At 45.4% G+C, this 25,104-nt stretch overlaps 5 protein-coding genes across 7 annotated transcripts in view; 2 read left to right on the top strand and 3 right to left on the bottom strand.

Annotated features, from left to right (window-relative positions):
* The window catches only part of LOC101764802 (cyclin-C1-1), a 5,079-nt gene extending 724 nt beyond the window's left edge, over window positions 1-4,355 (top strand). Inside the window, exons 3-9 of one of the 2 annotated variants that reach the window (XM_004957216.4) lie at window positions 1,029-1,068; window positions 1,535-1,579; window positions 2,118-2,239; window positions 2,318-2,438; window positions 2,559-2,603; window positions 3,746-3,893; window positions 3,977-4,355. In XM_004957216.4, the coding sequence (XP_004957273.1) occupies window positions 1,029-1,068; window positions 1,535-1,579; window positions 2,118-2,239; window positions 2,318-2,438; window positions 2,559-2,603; window positions 3,746-3,893; window positions 3,977-4,096 (641 nt within the window). In that variant the 3' untranslated portion in view covers window positions 4,097-4,355. The remainder of the gene's footprint in view (window positions 1-1,028; window positions 1,069-1,534; window positions 1,580-2,117; window positions 2,240-2,317; window positions 2,439-2,558; window positions 2,604-3,745; window positions 3,894-3,976) is intronic. The other variant, XM_004957217.4, reaches the window with a different exon arrangement.
* Window positions 4,356-4,591: 236 nt separating this feature from the next.
* LOC101765482 (E3 ubiquitin-protein ligase RNF4) lies at window positions 4,592-8,134 on the bottom strand. The gene is made up of 6 exons (XM_004957218.3): window positions 7,843-8,134; window positions 7,261-7,545; window positions 6,956-7,025; window positions 5,745-5,809; window positions 5,008-5,218; window positions 4,592-4,930 (listed from the first exon to the last, which is right to left on the bottom strand). Exons 2-5 carry the CDS (start codon window positions 7,501-7,503, stop codon window positions 5,009-5,011), a joined length of 588 nt encoding a protein of 195 aa, XP_004957275.1. The 5' UTR covers window positions 7,504-7,545; window positions 7,843-8,134; the 3' UTR covers window positions 4,592-4,930; window position 5,008.
* Window positions 8,135-8,196: 62 nt separating this feature from the next.
* LOC101783993 lies at window positions 8,197-10,387 on the top strand. 2 transcript variants are annotated; one of them, XM_022823999.1, is made up of 4 exons: window positions 8,197-8,442; window positions 8,546-8,716; window positions 8,893-9,288; window positions 10,015-10,387. In XM_022823999.1, the coding sequence occupies exons 1-4, from the start codon at window positions 8,285-8,287 to the stop codon at window positions 10,151-10,153; spliced, it is 864 nt and encodes a 287-aa protein (XP_022679734.1). In that variant the 5' UTR covers window positions 8,197-8,284; the 3' UTR covers window positions 10,154-10,387. The 2 variants fall into 2 exon arrangements, with proteins under 2 accessions (XP_022679734.1, XP_004959587.1); XM_004959530.2 differs by having other exon boundaries at window positions 8,208-8,442; window positions 8,546-8,677.
* Window positions 10,388-10,512: 125 nt separating this feature from the next.
* On the bottom strand, window positions 10,513-14,316 carry LOC101765890. The gene is made up of 8 exons (XM_004957219.3): window positions 14,073-14,316; window positions 13,848-13,960; window positions 13,672-13,747; window positions 13,515-13,543; window positions 13,261-13,354; window positions 13,042-13,131; window positions 12,693-12,879; window positions 10,513-11,186 (listed from the first exon to the last, which is right to left on the bottom strand). Exons 1-8 carry the CDS (start codon window positions 14,241-14,243, stop codon window positions 10,798-10,800), a joined length of 1,149 nt encoding a protein of 382 aa, XP_004957276.1. The 5' UTR covers window positions 14,244-14,316; the 3' UTR covers window positions 10,513-10,797.
* Window positions 14,317-19,288: 4,972 nt separating this feature from the next.
* LOC101766715 (ubiquitin carboxyl-terminal hydrolase 2) lies at window positions 19,289-24,974 on the bottom strand. The gene is made up of 3 exons (XM_004957221.2): window positions 24,727-24,974; window positions 21,513-24,591; window positions 19,289-20,053 (listed from the first exon to the last, which is right to left on the bottom strand). Exons 2-3 carry the CDS (start codon window positions 24,455-24,457, stop codon window positions 19,813-19,815), a joined length of 3,186 nt encoding a protein of 1,061 aa, XP_004957278.1. The 5' UTR covers window positions 24,458-24,591; window positions 24,727-24,974; the 3' UTR covers window positions 19,289-19,812.
* Between the last annotated feature and the right edge of the window lie 130 nt (window positions 24,975-25,104).

Here is a 25,104-nt window from a genome sequence, read left to right on the forward strand (position 1 = left end):
TTTGCCTGCTACTTGCTTTAATAGAATTTGTTCCTCCAAACTTGAATCTGCTGAAGTATTTGATAGCTGATGAATCTAGAAATGAGAACTGTCTTTTTAGTCACCTAGTTCCTTTTAATATGTACATCATCAGTTTAGGCGTATCCGCGTATAGATGTGCATGTTAATATTACCATTTTTTATGATTAGCCTAGTCACCATACTTGGTTACTTATAGATGTTGCTCATCCCCCCCCCCCCCCCCCACCCCCCACCCCCTCTCCCGGCGCTTTTCCAGACCCCCGTGCGGATTAGGTTTTGGCTGCCTAGCGCGATGCGCCCTGACTTTACTGCATCTGGGATAGTTTGTTGCGACTGGGGAATTTGTTGCAGCTATCACAAAACGAGCAAGTGTCTCTTAAGAAGCACAAAAGCTGCACCAAGCTCGGCGTGCACTAATTAATGTTAAAAAGTGGGAAGTTTTGATGGCTTAGTTGTGTCAATGCATTGGCCAATTTGATACTCAAACGCTCAGATGTTTTCTGCAACCGTTATAAATTGATTGGTGTATATGTAACTGTACCAGTGATCCACGTCGTATCATACAATTATCTGTAACGCAGTGGTTGACTGTTTGCCTACTCAAGGAAGTAAAAGTGGTGTTTTGCTCTTGTTTCACTTTACTTATTTTCGAGCATACAGCTTCATGTCCTTTTTATGATGTATAAGTTTTTGGTGATGAACTGATGATAAGTTTGGCAGTCCTATTATTAACATAGGTTCTAAATTTGCACAATTGCAATTCATTTTATTAGTGTAGGCTGTGTAGCTGCAAAATTGTTACAATCATAGTTGATATTATTGGCGTAGGTGCTGAATTGGACTTAAGTATATTAGATAAATCAGAAATCAAATGCTCAGTTTATTTCTTGCCATCTACAGCAGTGTATTTTTACAATTTCACCACAGGTTGATTAATGTGCATTTTCTGTTAAGGTCACTTGTGTATTTTTAGGTGTCTTACAAAGTAAAACATTTCATAATTTCAGATATCTGGCGGCTGGCGCAGCAGGTGAAAGTTAGGCAAAGGTTAGTCATTATTTGCATTAGCCCCTGTTCACTTATTTTGTAACTACGGATTATATCTTTACTGGGGAAAGGAAAATATTTGTATGTATTGATTTCTTACATAGCTTGTACTTGCCAGGCTTTCCTTCTATAATCGGTAGTTTAGATGCTAAAAAACACATCAAAATTATTGTTCTATTAAATAATATAATAAAACCACTTGTCTTCTTTCAAAGCGTTTAATTAGGACTAGAGAGTGGAACCATTGCGATAAGCCGATAACTACACTTTTGATATCCTCAATAGAAAAACATTGTGAAACTTATTCCCTCAATGCCATGGACAAACATAGCGAATTAGAATGGACTGTAAAAATGGCATTCAGTACATTTCTACAAAGGAATTTATCACATGGCTTATGATATGCTGTCTCTGGACCTTTCTGGTAACACATGGTTCTTATGATCTTAAGTTGTTATTGTTTCAGAGTTATAGCTACGGCAGTCACTTACTTCAGGCGTGTGTATACAAGGTATGTGTCTCTATTTAAGAAAGATAGACCACATGCATTTTTGTTTCTATGCGTTGGAGATGTAGCTATTTTGAGTGGCTGCTGATTTATCTAGTCAGAGGAAGGAAACACAGTTTATTCTCGAGAATTTATGTACTTCCAGGAAACAAGATAGCAAATTCTTGAGATTGTGAGATGGCCAACTTACTGGAATTAGTTAGTATAGTAGAATCTTATAATTGCAAGGTTTTCATAATCGTCTAGTTTGGTACTTGGTAGTGCTCACCTCTTACATTTCAATTCTATACTTATATGTACTTAAAAGTACGAGAAAAACATGTTTTGGAACTAACCTTCTGCCATCTATAGCTGGATACAAGGGCTCAAATTTTGTCACTTGTTTTCTACATGTTCTTCTGAATAATATTCTAGTATGGTAGTGCTTGCCTCTTAAAACTCGAAAAGTATGAAAGCGGTGTTTTGCTCTACTGGCCTTGAGTTTTGTGGATGTGTTCATGTTGTAGTGAAAGCTTTGGTCTAACACGGAATATGTTACCAGAAAGAGCATGTCAGAGTATGATCCTCGTTTGGTCGCACCTACTTGTTTGTATTTGGCGTCAAAGGTGGAGGAGAGCACAGTGCAAGCACGGCTTCTTGTCTTCTACATAAAAAAGATGTGTGGTATGTCGTATTACTATACTTGTGGACATATTTACTTGGAAAAACTGCACCAAACAACTGTTTCTGTTTCTCTTCAAGGTACAGGTTCCGATGATAAGTACCGGTTTGAAATTAAGGATATTCTTGAAATGGAAATGAAGCTCCTGGAAGCACTTGATTATTATTTGGTTGTTTTCCATCCATATCGTCCTCTCTTACAGTAAGATTCTATTTCCAATGACATTGCTGGTGTTTTCATGCAACTTGCCTTCTCCATCTCCCTAGCTTTCAGCTCTTTGTTCTGGCGGAACTTCAAGTAGATGTATGTCCTTTTGTGCAGGTTATTGCAGGATGCTGGCATAACTGATCTGACACAATTTGCCTGGTGAGCACTGCTTTTCATGAATGACATGATTCTGGGTCAACAATTAAGGAATAAATGTTTGGTCAAATTGCATATTTGCCACTACTCGAACCCTCTAGCTTGAATTTGCTATATAAAACAACATGTTGCAAAGTTGCCACCAAAACTGGCCTCAGCGTCTTCCATTTGCTACTTCTCAGTCTCTTTGACCAGAACCCTTTTGTTTTGAGAGCAAAATTAATTTATGAAATAAAAAGGTAAATATAAGTGAAACAAAAAGGATGAAAATGCCCTTTGCCAACCTTATCTTCTCCCCAGGCCAATCAGCTCCTCCACTCCACCCTTTCCTCCATGGGCCATGGCTGCTGCCACCTGCTCTCCCACCCAATTGAGCTCCCCACTGGTCTAAGACTTGTCACCTGGCCCACCATCTCGACATCCAATTGGCTTTGCATTCAGGCCCCCCCTCCAATCTTCTTTGAGGCAACGAAGGTGAGGAGTGAGGAGGAGGAGGAGGAGGGCATCTTCTTCCGAAGAACAGCGTTAATGGAATCCTGCAGTCCAATGGCAGGATTGGTCGTTGACCATAGCTTCCGGTAGCGAACATGCAATTATGCTTCTCATTGGCAAATTCACCATAACTGTTCAAACGATGCAAATATGCATTTGGCTCTAAATCTATTCTGCTAGGGCTTTCCATCCTTTATGATTTCAATCAATGTCCTGTTCTTTTCTCTTTTTTTTTTTGTGGTGGAAGTTTGGACTTTCTTAAATCATTTTATCTCATGAGTAGTACTCCCTCTGGTCAGTTTCAGTTGATTTTTCAGACAAGCAAAACGAAACCTATATGCAAGCCAAAATTGTTCCCTGAAACATCAAATAAAGGTGACTGGAGGTAGTATTAGTCTGAGACCAAGAGAAATACCCTTTTTTCCTTGCAGGATTTTTTTGGCGTATATGTTAGTTTAAGTAAGAGTGAAACTTTGCTATGGAAATAAATATACGTCTCATCAGAGTTTTCTTTCTTTTCCTTTCTAATTTTAGTGACACAACACAGGGATATAAATTGATTTATCTAGAATTGGTAGCATTAATTTCAGTATGATCTTGTTATGGGTACGTATTGTATGCTCAGTCTTCAGCCAGACTATTGCTATGTGCAGGGGCCTCGTTAATGATACTTACAAGATGGATCTTATTCTCATATATGCACCCTATATGATTGCACTTGCCTGCATATACATTGCAAGTGTTCTTAAAGATAAGGACACCACTTCATGGTTTGAAGAACTCCGCGTCGACATGAACATTGTAAGCTTTTCCATTGATCATTTGGATTGATTCTGTTTCTATCTCACTATCTTCACCCATTATTTTTTATTGGTGAATATCAGGTTAAGAATATCTCAATGGAAATTCTGGATTTCTATGACACTTACAAGATCGATCCTCAAAGGGGCCTCCCAGAGGATAAGATTAGCCCTGTGCTGAACAAGTTACCGGCAAAGTCTTAAGCTCCAGTTTCGCTATTTATGGTCTATTTCAAACTAAGCATGAGCGACTAACAAGCTCACAATTCCATGACGGGAGTGTGCGTGTGCGCGCGTGTTTTGTGTGTAACATGTATTGGCGAACTACCTCTTAGACTCAAAGCCCTAATTTGATATCCCATGGTAGGGGATGCTCTGTCGGTGCTTGTAATCGTCTCTTGTTGCTTTCATGACTTCGATATCATAGACAACTGCGATGGAATTTTACACCGGTTCAGTAGTATCTACGTCTTTCTAACCATTTTACAGGTCGAAACCAGACCACCCTCTGTTCGCATTGATGCCCAGACATTTTCTAGAGCAATACGCCCATACTTCGGCAATTAAATTCTACATCTCCAGCACGGGGGGTGCTGTACGCAGGGAGCCCATTATAGTTGAGCCGTTGATTCGCAGCGGCACACCATATGTGTTGATTACAGTCAAAAACATTGCCAGATAATGCACTTTGAACAAACATGCCAAAAAAAGAACATCCATAAATGCTAAATTTTGCAACTCACTATTATCATTTCAGATTGAAGCAAATACCAGTTACACTAATCAACTAAGCCAATTACCTAATACATACAACACAATAATATTCTGAAGTTGTAGGTGCAACAAGTGATGAGTAAAACTGAAGCTATCCACTTCCCTTCTCAGGAAGTTGTCGCAATGAGCCGATGAGCTCCTGGTGACGCAGTTACATGATACAGACTGGGTGAAATATCCATCTATTGTTCACACTGAGAGAGAACTTCTGATCCTAATTGCACATCCTTATTGTATCAGAAGTTTCTGATACAGCCAATTGACCTGTATTGGACGACGATGGAGTTCAGCTGATTGCCCTCAAAATTACTATAAGCCATCAGATAGATAAAAGGGTTCACCTTAACTAGCGGTGCTTGGAAGATAAATACGATGGACGCTAGTTGCTCTCAGGCCCTTCCTGCACGTAGGACATCTCTTCTGAACCTTGATGGCTTGCTTAATGCACGTGTTGCAGAAGATATGGCCACAAGGTGTTGTGGCGGGCTCCTCCATCTTATTCCAACATATCGGGCAGGTAAAAGTTGGTTCCTTGGGGACCTCCTTATTTGCCTGTCAGCAGAAATTCATAGTCAGAGTTCAATGCAAAGCATAATGTAGAAACAATTAGTATGCAAAATTCAAACAAAGCTCAGCCGTTCAACTGAAATTCTTGAAATATACTCGAGTGTATGTAATAAGCAAGCCAGTGAGTTACAGAACATAAAGTGACACTAGAAATATAACAGTAACAAACTCTGGATTTTCAAAAAATATTAAATGCCAGCACCTGTCAAGAACAATATGAAATTCTGAATAGACCTATATCATGCCATAGTAGATATGTAACTATGTTTCAATACTTGATTGGCCAAGGAGAATATTATATAGAAATTTAAAACAGGTAACTGTTACTCTCTTAGTCCACTCAAAGGACAACATACATGATCCACAACTCTAAGACTGCTGAAAGTGCAAGTTAGGATCGCGCATAAACCAGAAACCAATTGCCATTTTAAATAGCTGGAAAGTACTCAGTTATAAATCTGGCTGATTTTAGAGCTGAAAAAGATTACTCCCATCAGATAAGATTAAATACCTGAAAGCTGGACCCTTCTCCCCTATTTTGAGAGAGGCAATGTACAACCCTCTGGCGCTTGTTCCCTGTAGGAAGATCAGAAGACACAGATGCATCGTCATATGAAACACCCATGACTGAATAAATAATTGCATGATTACGGACAGGAGTGTTAAATCACAAGGGACATTGTGAAGTCAGATATTTATCATGTAGCCATGTAGGTGTTCCAGAATAAACATGGAAATATATGCAATATCTACAAGTCACTCAATTAAGAAATTAGAAATATGAAAAATATGAGTAACTTCTGGAATAGCATATTGATGTGTGACACTACTGAAATAGTTAGTCCTAATGTATAATCATAGATACAGTCATCTTAGGGGGTGTTTGGGAGCACTCCACTCCAGGAAAAATTACTTCACTCCACCAACTCCAAAAATTTTGCAGCCAAACGCGTCTAGCTCCAGCAACTCCGGCTCCAGGAAAAAGGTGGAGCAGGGGGTAGATCCACGTTTTTTATGGAGTACCTCAAGAGGTGCTCCAAAAACCTCCTTTTCAGACCTCCTCATGGAGTTGGGGTTATTTACCCACCATTGCCACTGGTTACACAAGTTACCGGTTCGATTTTTCTATCTCCTCCGTCGTCTCCGTTTCTTCTCCCACGGGGCGCAGGCCGGCCGGGGGCGAGCTCCCCCGCGGCGGCGCGGCCGGGGCACGGGCCGGCCGGGGGCGAACTCCTCGGGCCAGGTGCCCACCGGAGAGCGCTGCGCCTCGTCTGCATGTCCTACCTCCAAAAACTGAGAAGAGAAGAGGAGAGGAGAGAGAGGAAGAAGAGAGGAGAAAATAGAAGAGTATGACATGTGGGTCCGTTCACAAAGGGTAAAATAGACCATTCACAACAAGTGCTCATGTTTTTGGAGCTGGAGCACTGCCATTAGCCAAACACGTGCAGCAGCTCCATGTTTTTTGGAGTTGGTGGAGTGGAGCTAGGAAAATGTGGAGCTGGTGAAGTGGAGCTGGTTTTTCTGAAGTGGAGTGCTCCCAAACAAGCCCTTAGTAGCACATTGTAGTAGTCATTAAGCTCAAATTGTTTGTGTTGTTGATAAATATACAGTTTCTGAATGAAGAATTGATATTAGACTGATGAACAAATACAATTCCTCCTGTAATTCTAAATATTTAATGGGCAGATTCATTCTAAAAGGCACAATAATTAGTAAACTAACCTTGCTGGCTACCCTCAACCTCCAAGTCAACCACTGTTACAGGTTGCCTCCTGGTTCTCCTGTTTCTCCTCTGCAGAATACAAGATGGTTCAATATCAGTGCTAGCCAATGATGTATTATTTAACAGGAAAAACAAGCATTAGAAAGAACCACAATACATAAAGAGTTCAATAAGGCCTAGTAAAGGCATGCCACATGCTCCTAAAAAACAAACTAATGAACCACTGACATAGCATTACTACACTAGTAGTACACATGACCTTATTGAAAAGTGTAGTAGTTCTTTCAATTCAAGAGAATCATACTGGAGGGGGTACTCGTGATGGCGATATTGCCTGCACTTCATCTTCAATGGCTTCCACATCAATAGGTGAGTTTTGTGCGCCAGCAACAGTGGCTGATACTCCCTGACGGCTTCCCGCCACTGGGAAGCTCGGTGAACTTCCCACCACTGGGGAGCTTGCTTCCAAGTTCACCACTACTTTATCAGCAGACCCATCTTGCGACAGTCTCCTCGGGGCACGCCTTGTGCTGCTGACAGTGCTCATGCTATCTTAGATGAAGATACTCACCTCAACTCCACAGTGAACCTGAAATTCATGGACATATGGTTTAGTACAATCCCTTATCTAGTAGCGCAAGTGCTCTAAAATTCTTAACAAACCTAGGCATTTAACCAAACCTAACAACCGAATCCCGAAGAAATAGCAAATAATAAAGCACTAACGATGGTAAGCTGGAAAAATCCAGATAATTGTACGCGGGATGATTGGGAAAAAAAATTGACGAACAAGACTACAGCCCGAAATCACGATCCCCAGCAAAGATCTACCAAATCAACCAAGCTCAACGGTGAGGAGACTTTGCTAGAAATGAGCAAATTCGACCTAGAGTGCGGGAGTCGGCTGCGCGGCGATCGAATCAATAGTCCCACCCTCCATCGCTGCGATTGCCTCGCCGAATCAAGACCGACAACCAATATAAATCCACACGACCCCGATCAGATACGGAATCGTACGCATCGGGAGGGTCAAGAAATCCGCACGTAGTCGCCGAACCGAATCAAACGGAGGAGTTGGTGAGGAGGGGGGAAACCGCGAGTCCGCGACGGCGCGACAGAACCGGAGATTATTTTCTCTCCCCCTGTTTTAGAAGGGAAGAACAAAAGGGGGCGCTGCTTTCTTCTTCTGGGCCCCCTCGTCATTGTCTCATGCCGTTCAGTCCTGACAGGCTGGGTCACTCGTGATCCATGTGGGGCCTAGGGTTCAGTGAGACTTAACTCTAAGTTCAACGAAGTAAAATTTCGCTGGGGTAAAGTGAAAAGTAATCATGGCAGCGGCGACAGCGACTGCGGGCGACCGCCGCCGAAGGAGCCGCGCTCCAGGGGGTGGCGCCGCCGCCGCCGCGGGAAACGATGATGGCGAGGAGCAGCACGTCAACCCCTTCCTCGACGTAGCTCCGTCCGCCTCCTCGAGGGTCCAGTTCAGGTGAGTGCTTTGCTTGCGGTTGCTCTGCATGAGCAGTTTGTGCTGGCTGGTCCTGTGTAAGTGTGACCCGCCCGCTCGATGGGTTCTGCGGCGGTGGGCGCAGGAATGTGGCGTCGCGCGCGCGGTGGGTGGAGGAGGCCGGTGCCGCGGAGGTGGTGGAGAGCAAGGGCAAGCTGTGGCTGACCACCGGCGTCACCCGGGGCGGCAAGCTGTGCTACAACGTCGAGGAGATCGGGTGCGCCACCTGTTCGATTGAATGCCGTAGCTGTGCATTGTATGTCAGGTTCCTCGTGGTATATTATTGTACTGGCCCTTTAGCCATGGTGTGCTTTGCATCCAGTAGGCCAGCATAAACTCATCGCTGCTTGAACCTCTGAGCCATTTGTTAATCGATTATGCATGAATAATGAATTGCGTGTCATTGATTTCTGGCTTGTTGAAACCATGCAGGTTCTTGGTTGAAAGAGGCGCCTTGATTCTTCTCAATGACAAGGATGAAACGATAGGAATAGAAGGCATCTATGAAAAGATCGTTGGAGGAAAATATGGGTGCTCTTGGGATGCCTTCCAAGCTTATAAGCACTTGAAATCGCTTGGTTATATTGTTGGAAGATATGGTGTTCCCTGGACAATGAAGAGTAGTGGTACTTGTGACACTACTGTTCCTCCCACGAGTGTGGTTCACACTGATCAGAGCTTCAATAGAGTCGATGGTACCTGCAGTGATATAACCCTGAAGGAAATGCACATTGATGGGATATCTCCATCCTTTGAAGTGTATTTGCCTAACAGCAAGTTTAAAAAATCATCCCCAGGAACCCCTAGTTTCCTCTTATGTCTGTTAAGGTAATGTTCCTTTTATCCAGTCAATTACAATTTCATCTTCCAAAGTTCATCTTCTGTTGGTCTCCCTGTATTTTCGTGTAGATATAGGGTCCATCATCATTTAGACTACTTGAATTACTGAGCTATTTTTCTGTAAACATGAAAGGATTTTCCCCCCTGTGGTGCATTTGATATGATTTTAGCAATACCTTCTTGTTTGAAATGCATGTGAGTGCCCCTGGCAGCCTGCCACACATGGACCAGGTTTCATGGAGACCAAGGGAGGCTCTGGCATGCACATTAATTGATTTATTGCTCTAGTAGATTTACTCTCAATTGTTACCCATCTGTTAGCTATATGGACCAAAGAAATGAATAGCTCAGTCTCAAAGCTGATTGAATATTTGTGATGTCTAAGTGGACTCTCAGTTAATCCTCATTGTGACTGTTTTATTGCAACGTATCACATTTTCTTTCCATTATCACTAACTTTTATCCTGAAGATAGACAAATAGCCGTAGGCATGTAGTAGGCTGAGTCTGTAAATTTATGAAGTGCAGATACACTGTTCATGAAAGTAAGGAAAAAAGAGTTCAAGACAACTTTGGTGATAGCATATGAATAAAATTTATAACATAATAGGGTTGCTCTCATATACCCTGTTGATCCATGTTTGTATCGGAGTATCACAACTTTGACATAAAGTCCTAAAGAAAGATATTGACGTTATTTTTCATTTCGGTGCAGGAATAAGCCCCCCACAAGGGTTGAATTGGAAATGGTGGAAAACAATTTTGGAGGTATTCCTCTTAAATATTGCCATGTGGATAATGGGCGTGTTAGCTTTCTTTCCTTCGACAAAGTTGCTCTTCCAAGCTTGCCCTGATGGGTAGCAGGCACATTTGTTAGCGCTCCTTGTTGTCACTGATCTTGTAATAACATACATTGAAATAGCGAGATCTTCTAAGATATATTTGCCTCAGCAATTATTCTTGTTTGAAGCACGGTTAGTTTCATTTTTATAGTATAGGTTACTGGCTACCTGATAGTACATGAGATGTTCCATCTTGAGCTGAATGGGTCATGTTGAGACACTGATTTATATATTTTATGGATTCTATGTAAACCAGAATTTTCATGCACAGGTCATCACAACGCCAACCGAAGCCCAAATTAACATGAGGTTTTCAAATTGAGACCTCACAAGTAAAGCACATAATAAATATAAATATGTAAGCCAAAATCTGCTAGTGCGAACAAAACTTTCAATTATATGAACTGTGGTACTGAACATTGAAACAAGCATGGATATCTCCGTAATACACAATCCCTACAAAAACAATCTTGCAGCTCATTGTGAAATTTGGTTAGAAACAATAGAAAAGGTCTGGTTCAGAAGCTCTAAGCTAATAGTGACCTTCGTCCTGCTACAGTACAAATCGTTTCAGGTTCTGGTTATCTAAAAGCTGCAATAGCACTTTCTTAGCTGTTGCTCTTCCCTTGACAAAGAAGAGGGAATTTCCGAAGATGTTAAAGTATGGATTTTTCAACGTTCTCAGAATCCAGCAATTTGTTGTAGAGTCCAGATTCTACAGAGGTGTGTGAGATCATGTCTAGTCTTTGCTTCTTGTTTACTTCTGATGATTTTGTTTCTGAGGCTGCACTCGGGACCTTTGGACTTCCAACAGCAATGAATGCTACTCTCTTCCTAGTCTCATGCTTGAGGTTCCGGTGTGGAACTGAATGCATGCAAGTATTAAGGGTCTCAGGAACTGAACAAGCACCACTTTCATTTTCCAGTTGCCTCCCACTCTGAGAACCTCCAGCACCACTGCAATGGTTCATTTTGTCCGGTTGCTCAGCCAGAGCAGCGTCTGCCTGTTTGGCTGACAGGTTCGTTTCTTCAAGGTTTAGTGTATCTGAAAAAATGGCCACAAATAGGGCAATGGAGTTAACAAGAATGCTTTTGAAGTTAGACACCATGCAGTGATAAAAAAGAACCGAGCCTGTTCAGTTGAATGCGTAACAAACAGTTCAATACTGAAAATTATACTTGTGTTTGGTTCCCTAAATAACAATTGACTACTAGTGGTAACCTGAAAGGTGTCTTACAATTATCTAAAGGACTAATCAAGCGTTGCATCATAGCTGTAATACGGACAACCTGGTAACCTGAAAACCAGCACCTTATTAGCTATCATTCAGCTAGGCTAGCTGATCTTAGTATTGCAGACATGTCGCCATGCTATCAGCCATATCGCTATAAATCATGCCAACATGTTCAATGGTAACTGTTCACCAACAAAAAGTTATAATGTGGCATACTTCCAAAGATTGATGGATAACCCAAAATGCCAGTTTCAAGTAGCCCTGTTCATCGGTTTGAAAAAACCGGCTGCTAACTCAGTAGATGAAGGTTAGAATGTATGTCAGCATTTTTTTGTTCTGTGCCTTTCCTGTTGTCATCTTTAATAGTTTTGAGTAATTATGCTATCTAAATTTCTTTTCCATGTTTTCCTCAGATTTGACTGACTTGGAAGCATAATATTTTCATTCAAGTATGTCAAAAATTCATGGTGTTGCCAAACCAAAGGCTGCAACATCTGGCTCGGTCTATCAGTTTGACGTTTTCTTGGATCTCATTTTAATGTTAATCACAAGCTGCTCAGCCAATGCATTTCTTTTTTGCTTTTTCTTTATTCATGTTAGTGTATAGCTGCAGTTGTAAGGCAGCTGCCCTAGTCTTCCTGCACAGGCATATGTATTTTAGAGAATTTCTACAGAATTTGTACCATTTTAGGCAATGGAATTCCAGATGTTTTTGGAGAGCTCAAAGCCATGTTCATAACTTGGAATTTCTTCATAAATTATATTTGTCAAAAACACCTGATATATTACATATTTACATAGCTTCAATTTTGTACATTCCTTGTGTGTAGCCAATAGTACGCGCTTGATTAATTCGGCACGTGCAGAGTTAGCAATACCAGCATTGTGTGGTCACTCCACGTCTCCAGAACTAAACCAACATAAACCCATTCAAACCAGCCAGCCCAGCCCGCACCGGAGGTACTTTCCACCAGCTAGCAACCCGTACAAAACCAGCCCCACCCAGACCAGCAAGCTCCCTCCTGGTTTGGTTTGGAAACAAACCAGAAACCTGGGAAACCGAACCATGAACAGGGCTAGTTTCAAGTGTCTTGGTAGCTAGCATGGGAACAAGCAGCATGATAAATTATCCTTAAATAATTCAATTTTATACATTTGATTTCAGCTATGTTTTTCACAATGCAATGATGTTACTAAGGTGCTTGATGTCCATTCAAACTCAGTGCCCATTCAGCAAGCAAGCATCAAACAATGCAACTAAGAATTCAGGATCTTCATATATTTATCATGAATAATAGAAAATAAAGCATTTGAACCTTCACTAATGAGTGGAAGCGTCTCATACTGGATTGAAGATTCAGGACCACAGGGCTTCTGATCCTCAACTTGTGTTTCCTGACAGCTATTTTTCATCTTTTCATGCAAAACAAATTTATCTTTCACCCATACACACTCCAGAATTGTACAAGCATCATTCATAGAGGGGTAATATTCTCTAAAAGCCTGTGGGAATAACCGAAGGGAAATGAGGCAAAGTTATTCAGTGAAATCATTATATCTTCCAGAAAGATCAGCTTGTGTGAGAGTGAAAACACAGGCTTAGACAGTAGAATTTCTCCATGGTATACAAAATTACATAATTGCTAGTATGGAAGCGAAACAGACCTGCACTCCACCGATGCTAATCTTAACAGCCTGCTTCCTATCAGTAAGATATGTAACCTTATTGTATAATGAAACAACATCAAGTAACATCTGTGAAGCAAGTACCAGAGGTTCAGAGGCTATGGCAAAAGCTTTTGTAAGGAAAAGAGAAAGAGTAACAATATCAGTCAGCGTGTGGTTCCAAGGTGAAATTCAAGAGAAAGAAACTGTAACTCTCACCTGTTGGATCAGGACCCTTATTCGTGCAAGCAAAGAAAACACTGCGGTACAAAGATCGATGAAGAATGATCTAGCAAGTAAAAATGTTATCTGACTGTAGTGTAGGTTAAGGAACTTTGGATATGTTTCAACCATAGAGGTAGGGTAGAAATTTATATCTGCTTTGTTTTATGAGGCTAAGCCAATGGTAAGGCATGACTCACTTATCGGTAAGCCTAGAACAAGTGGACATGAGAACAGAAAACAAAGGATACATTGCTGCCTTCATGACAGGTTCAGCCATCTGGACAGAGAAGTTTTTCACTGAGATTTGATATGATACAAAGTTGGGCAGAGTATGAAATCTCTCTTCCAGGCTACAGATAAGTCATGATCACAAGAGCATCAATGCTGCACAAACACAAAACACACCTGGGATAACAAGCGGGCAACACCCAAAAGCCTCTCATGATGGCTGCGGTTCGCACCAGGTTTCTTCTTAGTCTGCCTATATCAGAATCCAGAAGAAAGCAAAGTAAGAACAGATCAACTATTCCGACAATAGCAAGTGAAATTTGAAAGCAGCGCAAAAGCAATAGCAGACTGACTTCGTCGGGATGAGGATCGTGTTGGCCGGCTTGCGGGATGCGAGGACGGGGAACACGGCGTTGAGGACCTCGGCGAGACCGGCGCCAAATAGCAACTTCAGGTCCCTCCTCACCTGCACGCGCAGACACACGGGGACACATCACCGGTCAGCGCGAGCCACTCGCCAACCTCGGGGTGGGGGTTGTCCTGGTATCCTTAGGAGGATGTGGAGACGCGGCGCTCACCTTGAGGAGGTACTGGAAGTAGGCGGCGCCGCGGTGCTGGTTCCGGTGCTTGTACACCAGGCGCTCGAGCACCCCCGCCTCCGCCTGCAGGTGACGCAGCGCCGCCCGCAGCCGCTGCTCCTCGTCGTCCCCCGCCGTAGGCGGAGAACCCGCCTCCGGCCGCTGCGACATGGCCGACGGCGTGTGAGAACGCGGTGGCGGCGGCTGTCCGTCCGGTGTTGTTCCTGTCTGGCTCTCTCTCTTGACCGATTTGGGCCTGGGCGGGGGAGGAGGCTCGGCGGCGCGTAAGTGTTTGTGGGCCAGATGGGCCGTGAGTCCGATCCAGCTAGAGTTTTAGAACACAGTGGATGGGTTTCTAAAAAAACAGATGGATGGAAAAGGTTCCTCATTTCTGACTTGAGATACTTTCAAAAAAAAAATCTGACTTGAGAAATTTGTGTATAAGAATAATTCGTACAAAAATTCTTGCGTTTTAAATGGGACATGAGTAGCCTAGCTCGTGACCGAGTATCCTGCAGATATTTGTAGCATGCGACTTGCTGTCTTTGCAAGTTACCAACTTACACAATCATACACGGTTGTAAACTTGTATCCTTCGCGGCATTCTGCCTAAAGCTTGGAGTAACGTGCGATGACCATAACTGTATGCTCGAGCTCGAAAGCTGATGTCCAGTGGTGATTTTACTTGGAGTAGCAGCTCTGCACTCAGGCCTGGCACTAGTGCTTTCTTTGACAGCGAGGTACGCAAGCAGAAAGCCGAAAGCCTTCTTTCGTGTTCCCTGCAGAACAGATCTTTTGGAATTTAGAATTTACGCCGAACAGATCTTGGCGCCAAGTCGAGCTCCGAGATGTGCAAACAGTGCCATCCAAATGGGGAGGGTTCACAGCATCAAGGGAAAAGCAAGAGTAACATCTCCATTATTCTTTACCGCGTATGGAAAATTTGGAGGCGACATCTTTCTGAAATGTGTTTGGACCATAGTCCGAATACGTGGATAGCCACCCATTAGCATGATGGCATCTTTGATGAAATATTCCAACTGTCTATGCCTGTCTGTGTTTGTCATGAGCATTGCTCTGAATGGAAGGCCTTTCCTTGTATCGCAAACCGGGAGTTTTCAGTCTTCTGTGGAACTGCACGGTGACAACGACTACAGGCCACAAAGCCAGGTCCTGCCGGCTATCGCAATCTTTTTTTGGTTGAAGTAGTACGAGTACGTACGTAGCTTCTGGAACTTGTTTAGTGCATTCATAAGAAAAGGATTTGTAGTGTAAACACTAGTAATTTTCAAAGAGGACGAAGGAATTTGTCGGATTTTTTTTTTACGTGTTGAATAATAATGACAAATCATGTAAAAAATAATCCAAAAGTTAAAAGGAAATGAATTATAGCTAATAAAAAAGAAGAGGGAATAACACTTGATTTCGTGGTCCAAACTGAATCCCATTGAATTGTTTATGAGTCTAGCAACCCACATCCAAGATTCCAAGTATACTAGTATAGTAATTAGGTGCTAGAGCACATGGTAATGGCCTGATGGATGGGTTCTCATCGGTAGAACACACGGAAGCAATGCAGGCCGAGATCGACCGGATACGTAGAGGGAGACATGGTGGGGAAGCGTTCGTTGTGGTCTCGTGGTCGTGGATAGGATCGAACTGTATCTGCAGAGGACGTCGTTTTCTTCCCCTGCACACGGAGGCGATCTCCATCTGAACGCTGTGAATGATAAGAGTGATGGGCCACGGGATCTTTGGAGCCCCATGCAGTAGATGGATGGACAAGCAGCTCAACGCCCCAACCACCGATCTAGCTAGAGCCATAATGTAGCTTCCCGAACTAAGATTCATGTGTGCCATACGCCCATATCTACTGCCAATGTTCTTCAGTAGAAAGAACATAACCGATTTGGGCCATGTCACAAAGCCAGGAGGGACTTGACAGATGTGGATCGGAGAGGCTTTCTAATTCTATTTTATGCACGGGAATGGGATCCTAATAACTACAGAAGACTCGTTGCTGCAGGCCTCTTAAACAAAGGACATCTCCGCGTACAATCATTCTCCCCGACGAGCCAATACAATAATTTGCAGAAAATGGGGGCATCGCGCCGGCCGCCGCGCGCGCTACAGTCCACGGACCAGCCCTGTAATCTTGCGAGCTACACGGCAAACCCTCCCAGCTATGCGCTTGTCCGCGCCCGCCCCGCCCGGACCCCAGCTCCTCGCTGCCCTGCCGATCCCTGCTGCCTACCGGTGGCTCGTCGCCGCCGCGGCAGGCCCGTCGCAATCATGCGCGCTGTCGCCGCTCGCAAAGACAAAACGGCGCCGGGATGAGCGCGCCTGCGTGTCCGGCCGGGGTCGTGGCTGCGCCGCATCGGGCCTCAACAGCTTCGCCAAGTGTCCACCGCCGGGTTGATGATTGCGGTAAATGGTTTTGACCATCGGATAGGGCGGCGAGGAGGAGTGGATGGCATCATGGTAAAGGTAGCTTTGCTAGCTTACCCAGCAAGATGTAATCGAAGCTGCGCGCCGTGCCGCGTATAGTTTGGCCCGCGGATGGCGCTGCCGTGCCAGCGCCTGAATGGCTCGATCACCGGCTCTGATGATCGGTGACAATGGCTGCACAATTATGGGGTCGATGTTGTCATGTTTAGCTGCAGATGGGTTCAGTGATGAACAGACATGTGTCCTACGCCAGCCTGAGTCCTTTTAGTTTAAATTACAGCGGGGATCACATTGTTTCGTGTGAAATCTCTGTGCTCCACGCAGCATCTCAACGGTTTTAAAGTTTGCGCCTGCGCAGTCCGCTGGCGATCGGGGCTGGTCCATCACGTGCAGGCAGTCTAGTGAGATCCGACTTGGATGCTTGATCCGGACTGTTCGCCCGGAGCTAGGATTCGGACCAACCCTACGGCGACTTGACAGAGCCGTTCGGCCGAGTCAAACACATCGGCCTAACATGTTCAGGTTGGGCAGGCAGATGGCCTGCTCTTCAACAATTCTAGTCATCACATCTCTTTTACCATCAAAGAGAAAAGTCATCGATCATGGCTTATCTTCTCCTGCTCTTCAACAATTCTAGCAATCCCTGCAGTTTGAATTGAACGTTCCGGTGCGTTGAACGCGGGGAACCGGTGGAGTTTCGATGAACCCATGCACTGGCGCCCTGGTAGTGATGGTGGATGGGGCGGCGCGCGAGCCCTCGACTCAGATGATACGCGTATGCTGTGGCGTACTGGTACCATCACGCAATCTCCGAGCAGTAACGCCGGAATATTCTGCCGCCATGGTACTCGTCCTTCATGTGCGCCAAGGGCGAAGGATCCTTTACTACCAAAATGCTACGTCCTGAGTTTCAAAAAAAAAAATGCTACGTCCTGGAGATGGAGATTGCTGGGTTGGATTTGATCCATGAATGCTGCATCCATTACGGCAGTGATGGTGGTAGTACAAGTGTTCTGTTGAATCTATCTTGGGTTCGAAAAAGGAGAAATTAGAAAGAAAGCAGGAAGAAAATGGAAAAAATTTATCTACACCGAATGCTTTCTCTGATCAATGGAATGGTTGGATTCCAGCTTGGAGCATGAATCCGTCACCATACACCAACTGATTCGAAAACGATGGAAAGATCTGTTCTTGCGGAGAGAACAGCCGTCGCCGGCGGCGGGTCAGAAGAGGTTGAGGACCTCGCGGATGGTAGCGTTGCAGAGCGGGCATCGGCCGCGGCCGGCGCGGAGCTCGCAGGCGCAGGCGCGACAGAAGGTGTGGCCGCAGGGGATGAACGCCGCGCCCTTGCCCCGCGCCACGCACACGCAGCACCGCCCGCCCACGCCGCCGCCGCCGCCCTTGTCATTCTCCTTCTCCTCCGGCGGCGCCTCATCCTCCGCGTCCACGCGCTTCCACTGCCCGCCGGCCGCGCGGGTCGTCCACTGCTGCTCCGTCCGCTCCAGCAGCGCCATCAGGGACACCCGCTCCCCACGCGCGTCCGGCTCCGGCGCTGGCGCCGCGGCCGCCGTGCCTCCCGTCGCGGGGCAGGCGCCGTGGCGGGCGGAGGCGACGGCGTGAGGAGGGCCGCGGTCCTCGTCGGCGTCGCGAATGGCGTCGAGGAGCGTGCGTCGCCTGCCCGCTGCCGCGCGCTCGCCTTCGCCGTCGCTGTCGCGGAGCTTGAGGAGGTCGCGTAGGTTGGACGACGCGGCGAGCTGCTCCGCCAGCGTGACGCCGCGCCGCGGCCGCGCCTGCCGCGAGCCCGGCGGCGGCACCCGCACCTCCATCCCTCGAGCGCACACCACCAACGAGGCGATGGCTGACTGGAGGAACTGCTGATCCGCCTGCACTGCTGGCGCTGCCACCCGCTATCCTGTTTATACTGTCGTGTGTCGCGACCGGTTCCAGTTTTGCTTGGCCCGCTCGGACTCTTGTTTTCGAGGCGTCGTGCGCGCCCGCGCGGTCTCGGGCGCCACTTGGCGGCCGCGCGCGCTAGGCTCGGCCGGCCGCGTCGCGCAAGCCGCGCCCGAGCGGGAGGGTCAAGGGTGACGGGTTGGCGCCCGTTTTCCACCGCGCGGCGCGGACTTTTGCGGGGTCCGAGTCCGACGGGAGCTGCCCCGGCTGGCTGACCTGACCGCCGTTGCCTCGTGATGGGACACGGATCGCGGATGGGCAGGCGCCGCGCGCGGCAGGCAGACGCAGGAACTGTCTACTTTTCTGGCCGTTTGGCACGGGGGGTCGGGCCGTTTCAGGTTGGTGCGTCCACCGGGGCGGCGAGTGGTGGCGGTCGTTCAGGTCATAGTCCAGCACCGGATGCGGATGGCTTCCTCTTCCTCACCTGGAACGGAACTGCAAAGCCGCGGTTGCTGATCGCGTTCCTCACGCCGGATTCCTGGCAAATTGCGCCAACGCCAGCTTCTGCCGTAGTTTCGACGGATCAACGCTGGCCGGCAGCAGGGAGACGTGATTCGAGTGACAGCGAGCTGAGCGACACAGGTTCAGGCACGCCAGCAGTAAACTCGCTGCGCTTTACGCCACCAGCGGCGGTCCACCTTGCTTTGGCGCAGTTGCAAGCCAATCAAAGGCTGGACGCCGTAGTCGTGCAGAGCCTGTTCGTTGCCCTGCAACCCAACTTACCAGCACCACTAGTCCACTAGAGCTTTTGGACAAGCTGCGAGGCTGAAATCATAAGGGACGCAAACTCCGAAACCAAAATTTCAAGCGCGGAATTCATAACAAACGAATCTGAATATATAGAACAGAAAGGATCTCTCGGATACAAATTCTCTCCGGGTGATAAGGGTGAAAACAGCTCTGTGACAATTGCAGCTACAGGATAGAGGCTAAACACGTTACAGTATGTATGGCCCCCATCGCTCAAAATTTAGGGGCAACAACACAACAAAGGAATGTATTGAGTTGAACCATTTGACAAAACCCTGCCAACTTTGACCAATCTCCACACCACCACCTATGTTCTCCAAAGACCAAAAGAAAAGAAATGGCTGTAGGGGAGTATGAACAGTTTTTGCTGTTCAAGTCCACTTGTGAAAATCTCTTCGGCCGACCGAGCAAACGGATGGCACTGAAGCCACCTGGGGCCATGGAGCGACTCAACCGAAGGAACAGAATGGACTTGGTCGATAGCTACATTAGTATGCAGACTCATTGGGCCATGCCCACCAAAAAATGTTGTTTCCCACCTCCCAGTTTACCCTTAACGATTGATGAATGGGCTGACAGAGATCTTATCTTAGTCGCCCACCCTCTCATAAAAGAGAATGTAAGCCTCGCAGTTCAGAACTTCCTCCAGAGAGGCTTCTCTGACTTGTCCATCGCTTGCATAAAACCAAGACTTCAAGCCACTGCTCTGCTGCTGCCGGCCTCCAATCTTGGCAGCTCTCACGTACGCAATATAATGACCTCCTGTCATGGTTCCCAAGTGCTCAACAACGCCAACTAGATGGTAAATGGTATTGTTGGTCTCCTTACATCTGCAGGTAACAGAAAATAGTGATGAACAGGTCAATCGCAATGCAAAGAACTATTGCTGCCCATAGATCACAAGCACGGCAAACTCCTATCATATAGAATCACAAGATTATAGAAGAAGGCATGACATCATCAAAAAGGCCTTGGCCGAAGGTTATGGACATTAAAACCCAAATACCTAAATATTTATAAATCATACGGGATCCAATACTATAAATCTAGCTAATTAACAATACAGAACATATCCCTCATCAGTCCTAAATGTAGCAAAGTTAGGTAATGACAAGTTAATAAGGACCAAAGCACAAGAAAATTATAATGTGTACATTGATTAGGACTCTTAACAAATTATATTCACCACTATATGCCCTCAAACATGACTGCATAGCTTAACCACAGTTCATATTCAAATTCGAATTGTGTGGGTTGTAAGTATAGAATTCTGCTCAAAATTTTACGCTAAATCGAAAGAATATGCATGTGAGCGCACTTGTTTGGTTAACAAAGATCGGATGCTAGAACATGACTATTTTTTTCCTCGTTCTTACGCACGCGCGCACACACACAAAACGAACAAACTGCTGTACACACAAAAAAAAGAACGGCACATCAATGGTAAATCCCATTCTATTAGCTAAAAGATCACAAAAAATTGGATTTTATCTACTATTGTACTGTGCAACGCATGTTTACTGGTTGCCAATTTGGCGGTGATATGCTATTTGACCATTTAGGGGGTAATATATCACTTAAAAGCCTGAAAGAAGCAGCCCCTTTGTATCATTAACATGATTTTGCAAATAAATAAATAAGATAGAATACTTAAAATCAAAATCAAATTACTCTATGAGTTGCAATAGAGAAACCCTCATGAAAAGGATTGATGTTTTAACTCTTTCTTTCATGGATAGGAACATTAAAGCTTGAATCAGACAATAAGACTGCAACTGATCAGCAATTATCTTTCTATGTTAGAACATTACAACACATAAACTTAGGGACATGATATGAAATTTATGGCATGGCTAGCATCTACTTCTCTGGCGATAGCCAATAAGAAAAGCTAGTCTAATTTCTTCACAAAAAGAAAATCTATGACAAAAAGAAACACCCTGCAATCAATTCAATCAGATCAATAAAGTGGTTTATTCGGATGGCAAGGGTAAGGTATTGTGTATGAGGAACCAACACTACCTGGAATATACAAGCGAAAGCATGACATTTCATTTTTCTCAGGATGTGTCTATGACATTTTACTCGCAAGAGTACTATTAATTGATTAGACACTGCCAAACTAAGGTGACCATAGGACAAATGTTCACATGATCAGCAAGTAAGGAATACACAAATGACGCCTTCTCCATGTGGCCAGTAGGAATAAAGTTGTAACGAGTTGCAGCAAACCAGAAAACAATTGACAGGTTAAAGGAAAAAATAGATAGTTTCAGAAGTAAACAGTACCTTGGGTCCATGAATGGTTGTATGTCAAGCATCTCCTTAAAGCGCACGTGCCCTTTCAATTTCTTATATCGACCATGTGAATCCTGGCTGAATCTGTTCAAGTTAATCGTCAATACAGGTGGAGCCTTGCTTATAAGAATTCTTCTCATTGCAGCTCTGAAAACCTTTGTCGCATCCTCTTTCTTTTTATTTTGGTTATCTTGCACTTGCTGTGCCTTACCAACCATCTTCATTCGCTTCCTCCTGCCCTGGTTCCTTGTGTTGACTTCTTCATTATCTTTGGCACTCTGCAAGGTTTTTTGTGCATCGGATGGAAGGCTACTAGACACAACTTCTTCAGCACCACCAACACGTTCAGCTTCTACGTTGTTGGTTGCATTGCAAGAGACAGAATCACTATCACAACTCACTGGCGCACCTGTTGCTTCAGCAGTTATATCCACATTATGTCCATCATTGTACTGGATATCTGAAACATGTTGTTGCTTATTCAAAGATGAGGACTCCAGTTCTAATCTTTTCAAATCCACACACTGTTCCTTATGGTCAGTATTACTGTTTGACGGTTCAGTGTTGTCAGTAGTGAACACAGCACCAGTTCTCTGCATAGTAGTATTTTCTGAGTCTCGAAAATTACCATTGCAGTTTTGTTCAGGGTCAGCCAAAGAAGGATTTGCACATCCACCTTCCTTGCAGTTTACATCAGAATGTACATTGTCCGAGCAATCATCACTTGCCATAATCTGATCAATGTCCTTTTTGCAACCACCAGTTGTCATAATCTGATCAATGTCCTCCTTGTTGCAGCTCATGATCAACTTCTCACCATCTTGTCTTCCATCACCACCTTCCATCGTCTCCTCACCATCCTTTATTTCATTAGCACCATCCCCCATCTCCATGTCATTCTTTGCTTTATCAGCCTTTAGACGTGCAGCATTAGTACAGTGCTCACACAACCATGGTTCAGATAGCAGCTCTGGTTCAGTATATAAAGCCAAGCAGCCCTCAACTGATACAGGAGCATTACTATCATCTACTTCATCATCAGCACTATTACTACTCCAAGCCATCACATCAATATCTTCAGCTTTACTAGTTTCTTTCTTGACTTCAGAAGTAACTTCTGGTTCATTGAACATATCACCAAAACCAACATAGTCATCTTGTTCTACGTCTCCACCAAATGCAGGTTGTGCATTATTTTCCGTTACCAGAGAAACAACTGGAGGAGGAATTGCACATTCTGAATTCTGTGAATTTTCTATGGTTTCATTCATTTCCTTGGCAGAAGTACTGAATCCTTTGTAAGGAAGTAAGATAACAGGCTGCAAAGAGGCAGTATCATCAACAGTGTTCTCACCTGAGTGCTCAGAACCCAAAATTTGCTCTTTAGGTAGGGCATCATCCTGAGGGTGTAAAGGACCCTGTGCAACATCCTGACTTTCCCAAATCTGTCCCACTTCAGTAGAATCTGCAGAATCAAGAACCTCAGATTTTGTTTCATCCGCATTGTCAAGGTAATCCAACCAGCATACACTATCCTCCACATTCGAAGTGACCTTTGGTTCTTGATTAGACACAGAAGCACATGACTCACTGCAGACAGAGGGCTCAAGTTCTTTCTCGCTGACTACCTGTTCGAGTTCTGAACCAGGAATTTGGGAATTGTTGCGCTCAGCAATTGTTTGAATCTTTTCTTTGTTACTCTCCACTGATGGAGATGCTCGAGCAGGAATCTTCCCATATCTGCGACTTTTGTTCCTATCTCGTATGGACTGTTTGGTCCTCTTTGCGGGTGGGGATGAAACACTCTTGGTAGGAGGCCTCCTTGATGGAACTGGGAGTGAGAGATCAAGGAATTGATCATGTTTAACAGAACTGTGTGAGCATTCTGTGCTGGACACAGTACTAGACAGCAGACCCCCAAAGATGGAGTCGACAATTGTGGGAACCCCTGCATCTGAAGCTTCTTCTGCTAGCTTCCGTGCTTCAGTTTCCTCTGTACGTAAACCATCAAGAAAACAGCGGAGTAATTCATGGCTATCCTGCATCTGGTAGCCTCTAAACTGCGGATATTTTGAGCAAATGCTTGAGAAGAGGTTCTTAGGGCTAAGCGCGCCTCCTGCATGATTTGAAGCACTTGTCTCTGCAAAGAGCTTCTTCAATGACATAGCAAGGGCCCCTGTAGGAACATCTGGTCCTAACATCTTCCTGCGCAAGCTATCAAGCGCAAGGAGGTTCTGCAGCACTGCATTGAAGAAGCATGTGTTTCCAAGATTCGGCAGCCCTTTGATCACATTAACATGGGGGTTAACCGAATACAATGCATCAGTATCCTCAACACTAACCACCTTTTCATCCACTGCTGCTGCCACAACTGTCTCTAATTTGGGCATCTCAATTGGCAACTCCTTTTCACATGACAAACAATAAGCAACTGTTGGGTCATCATACCTTGCAGCCCACCAATGCCGATCCTGCTTAGCATGCCGCCTGGCATGGCCATAGGGCTTTGTATCCTCTACTGCACCACCACAGAAATGCCGACCACAGTCCAAGCAAACCCACATATCACTTTTCTCAGCCTTTGCCTGCGCCTTGGCAGCAGCACCTTTGGAGGCGCCTCCTTTCTTCTTCTTCCCACCTTTCTCCTTGTTTCCAGCCCCGCCTTTCTTTCTGGGGGCATCCTCCCGGCAATGCTCACACGATGCAGCATGCTTGGAAGACAAGATCTCCAGGAGGACCCTGTCCAAGTGGGCAGTGTCACGGCTGTAGTGGCCGCAATGCTCCCTGCCACTGGCTGACGCAGTTGCTTCTTCTGCTGCGTGGCTTGTGTCCTGCGATGCTGCATCGCTGGGTCCAACATCTGAGGATGAGGCTGAAGGACCCCGTTCCTGCGCTTTCCGCAGGTTCTTGGGCTTAGCCTTCACCTTCTTCCCCATCAATACTGAACAGGTGTGGAATCAGCTAGGGGCGTGCGGGGTTTCAAAACCCCCCAAATCTCTCCCTCAGTCCCTCTGCAAAACAAACTGCAACCACAAGTTGTGCAGTTGATCTTGCCCCCAAGAAGAAGAACCTAACCAAACCAAAGATTGACGGATTAGCAACAAATTGATGAAGAGAGAAGGATATGGTTGCTCTGTCACAGAAAAGAAGAGATCCCTAGATGAGCTGCAAGAACAAGCCATCTAAAACAACTAGGGTTCCTTACCAACGAAAGAAGAAATCGAATCAAGCCCGGATGGATCTGCTCTCCACTACAGTCCAGCACCAGTAGAGGACGCCGGCGACGCCCCTCGACTTGATAAGGCTTCGGAGGAGGAGAGCCTCGCTGGTTGCGTCCCGTCGCCGGCGGTGAGGACGCCGCCGGTGAGGCACAGCAAATAGGCGGCGGTAGAATAGGAACTGACGAGGGAGCAAGGGACGAAAGGAGAGCTCCTAAATTTTGCAGCTTTCCCGTTTTACCCTCGGATAGGGTTTTGGTGTATTAATCGAAACCGGGCCCTGTTCTCTTCAAACGGATTGCTCTTCGAGTTCCAACTAGGGGTTGGGTCGGAGCTCTCACTCTTATCACCGCGTGTGTCGCCGG

Source organism: Setaria italica, chromosome II, assembly GCF_000263155.2.
Source record: "Setaria italica strain Yugu1 chromosome II, Setaria_italica_v2.0, whole genome shotgun sequence".
Lineage (NCBI taxonomy): Eukaryota > Viridiplantae > Streptophyta > Magnoliopsida > Poales > Poaceae > Setaria > Setaria italica.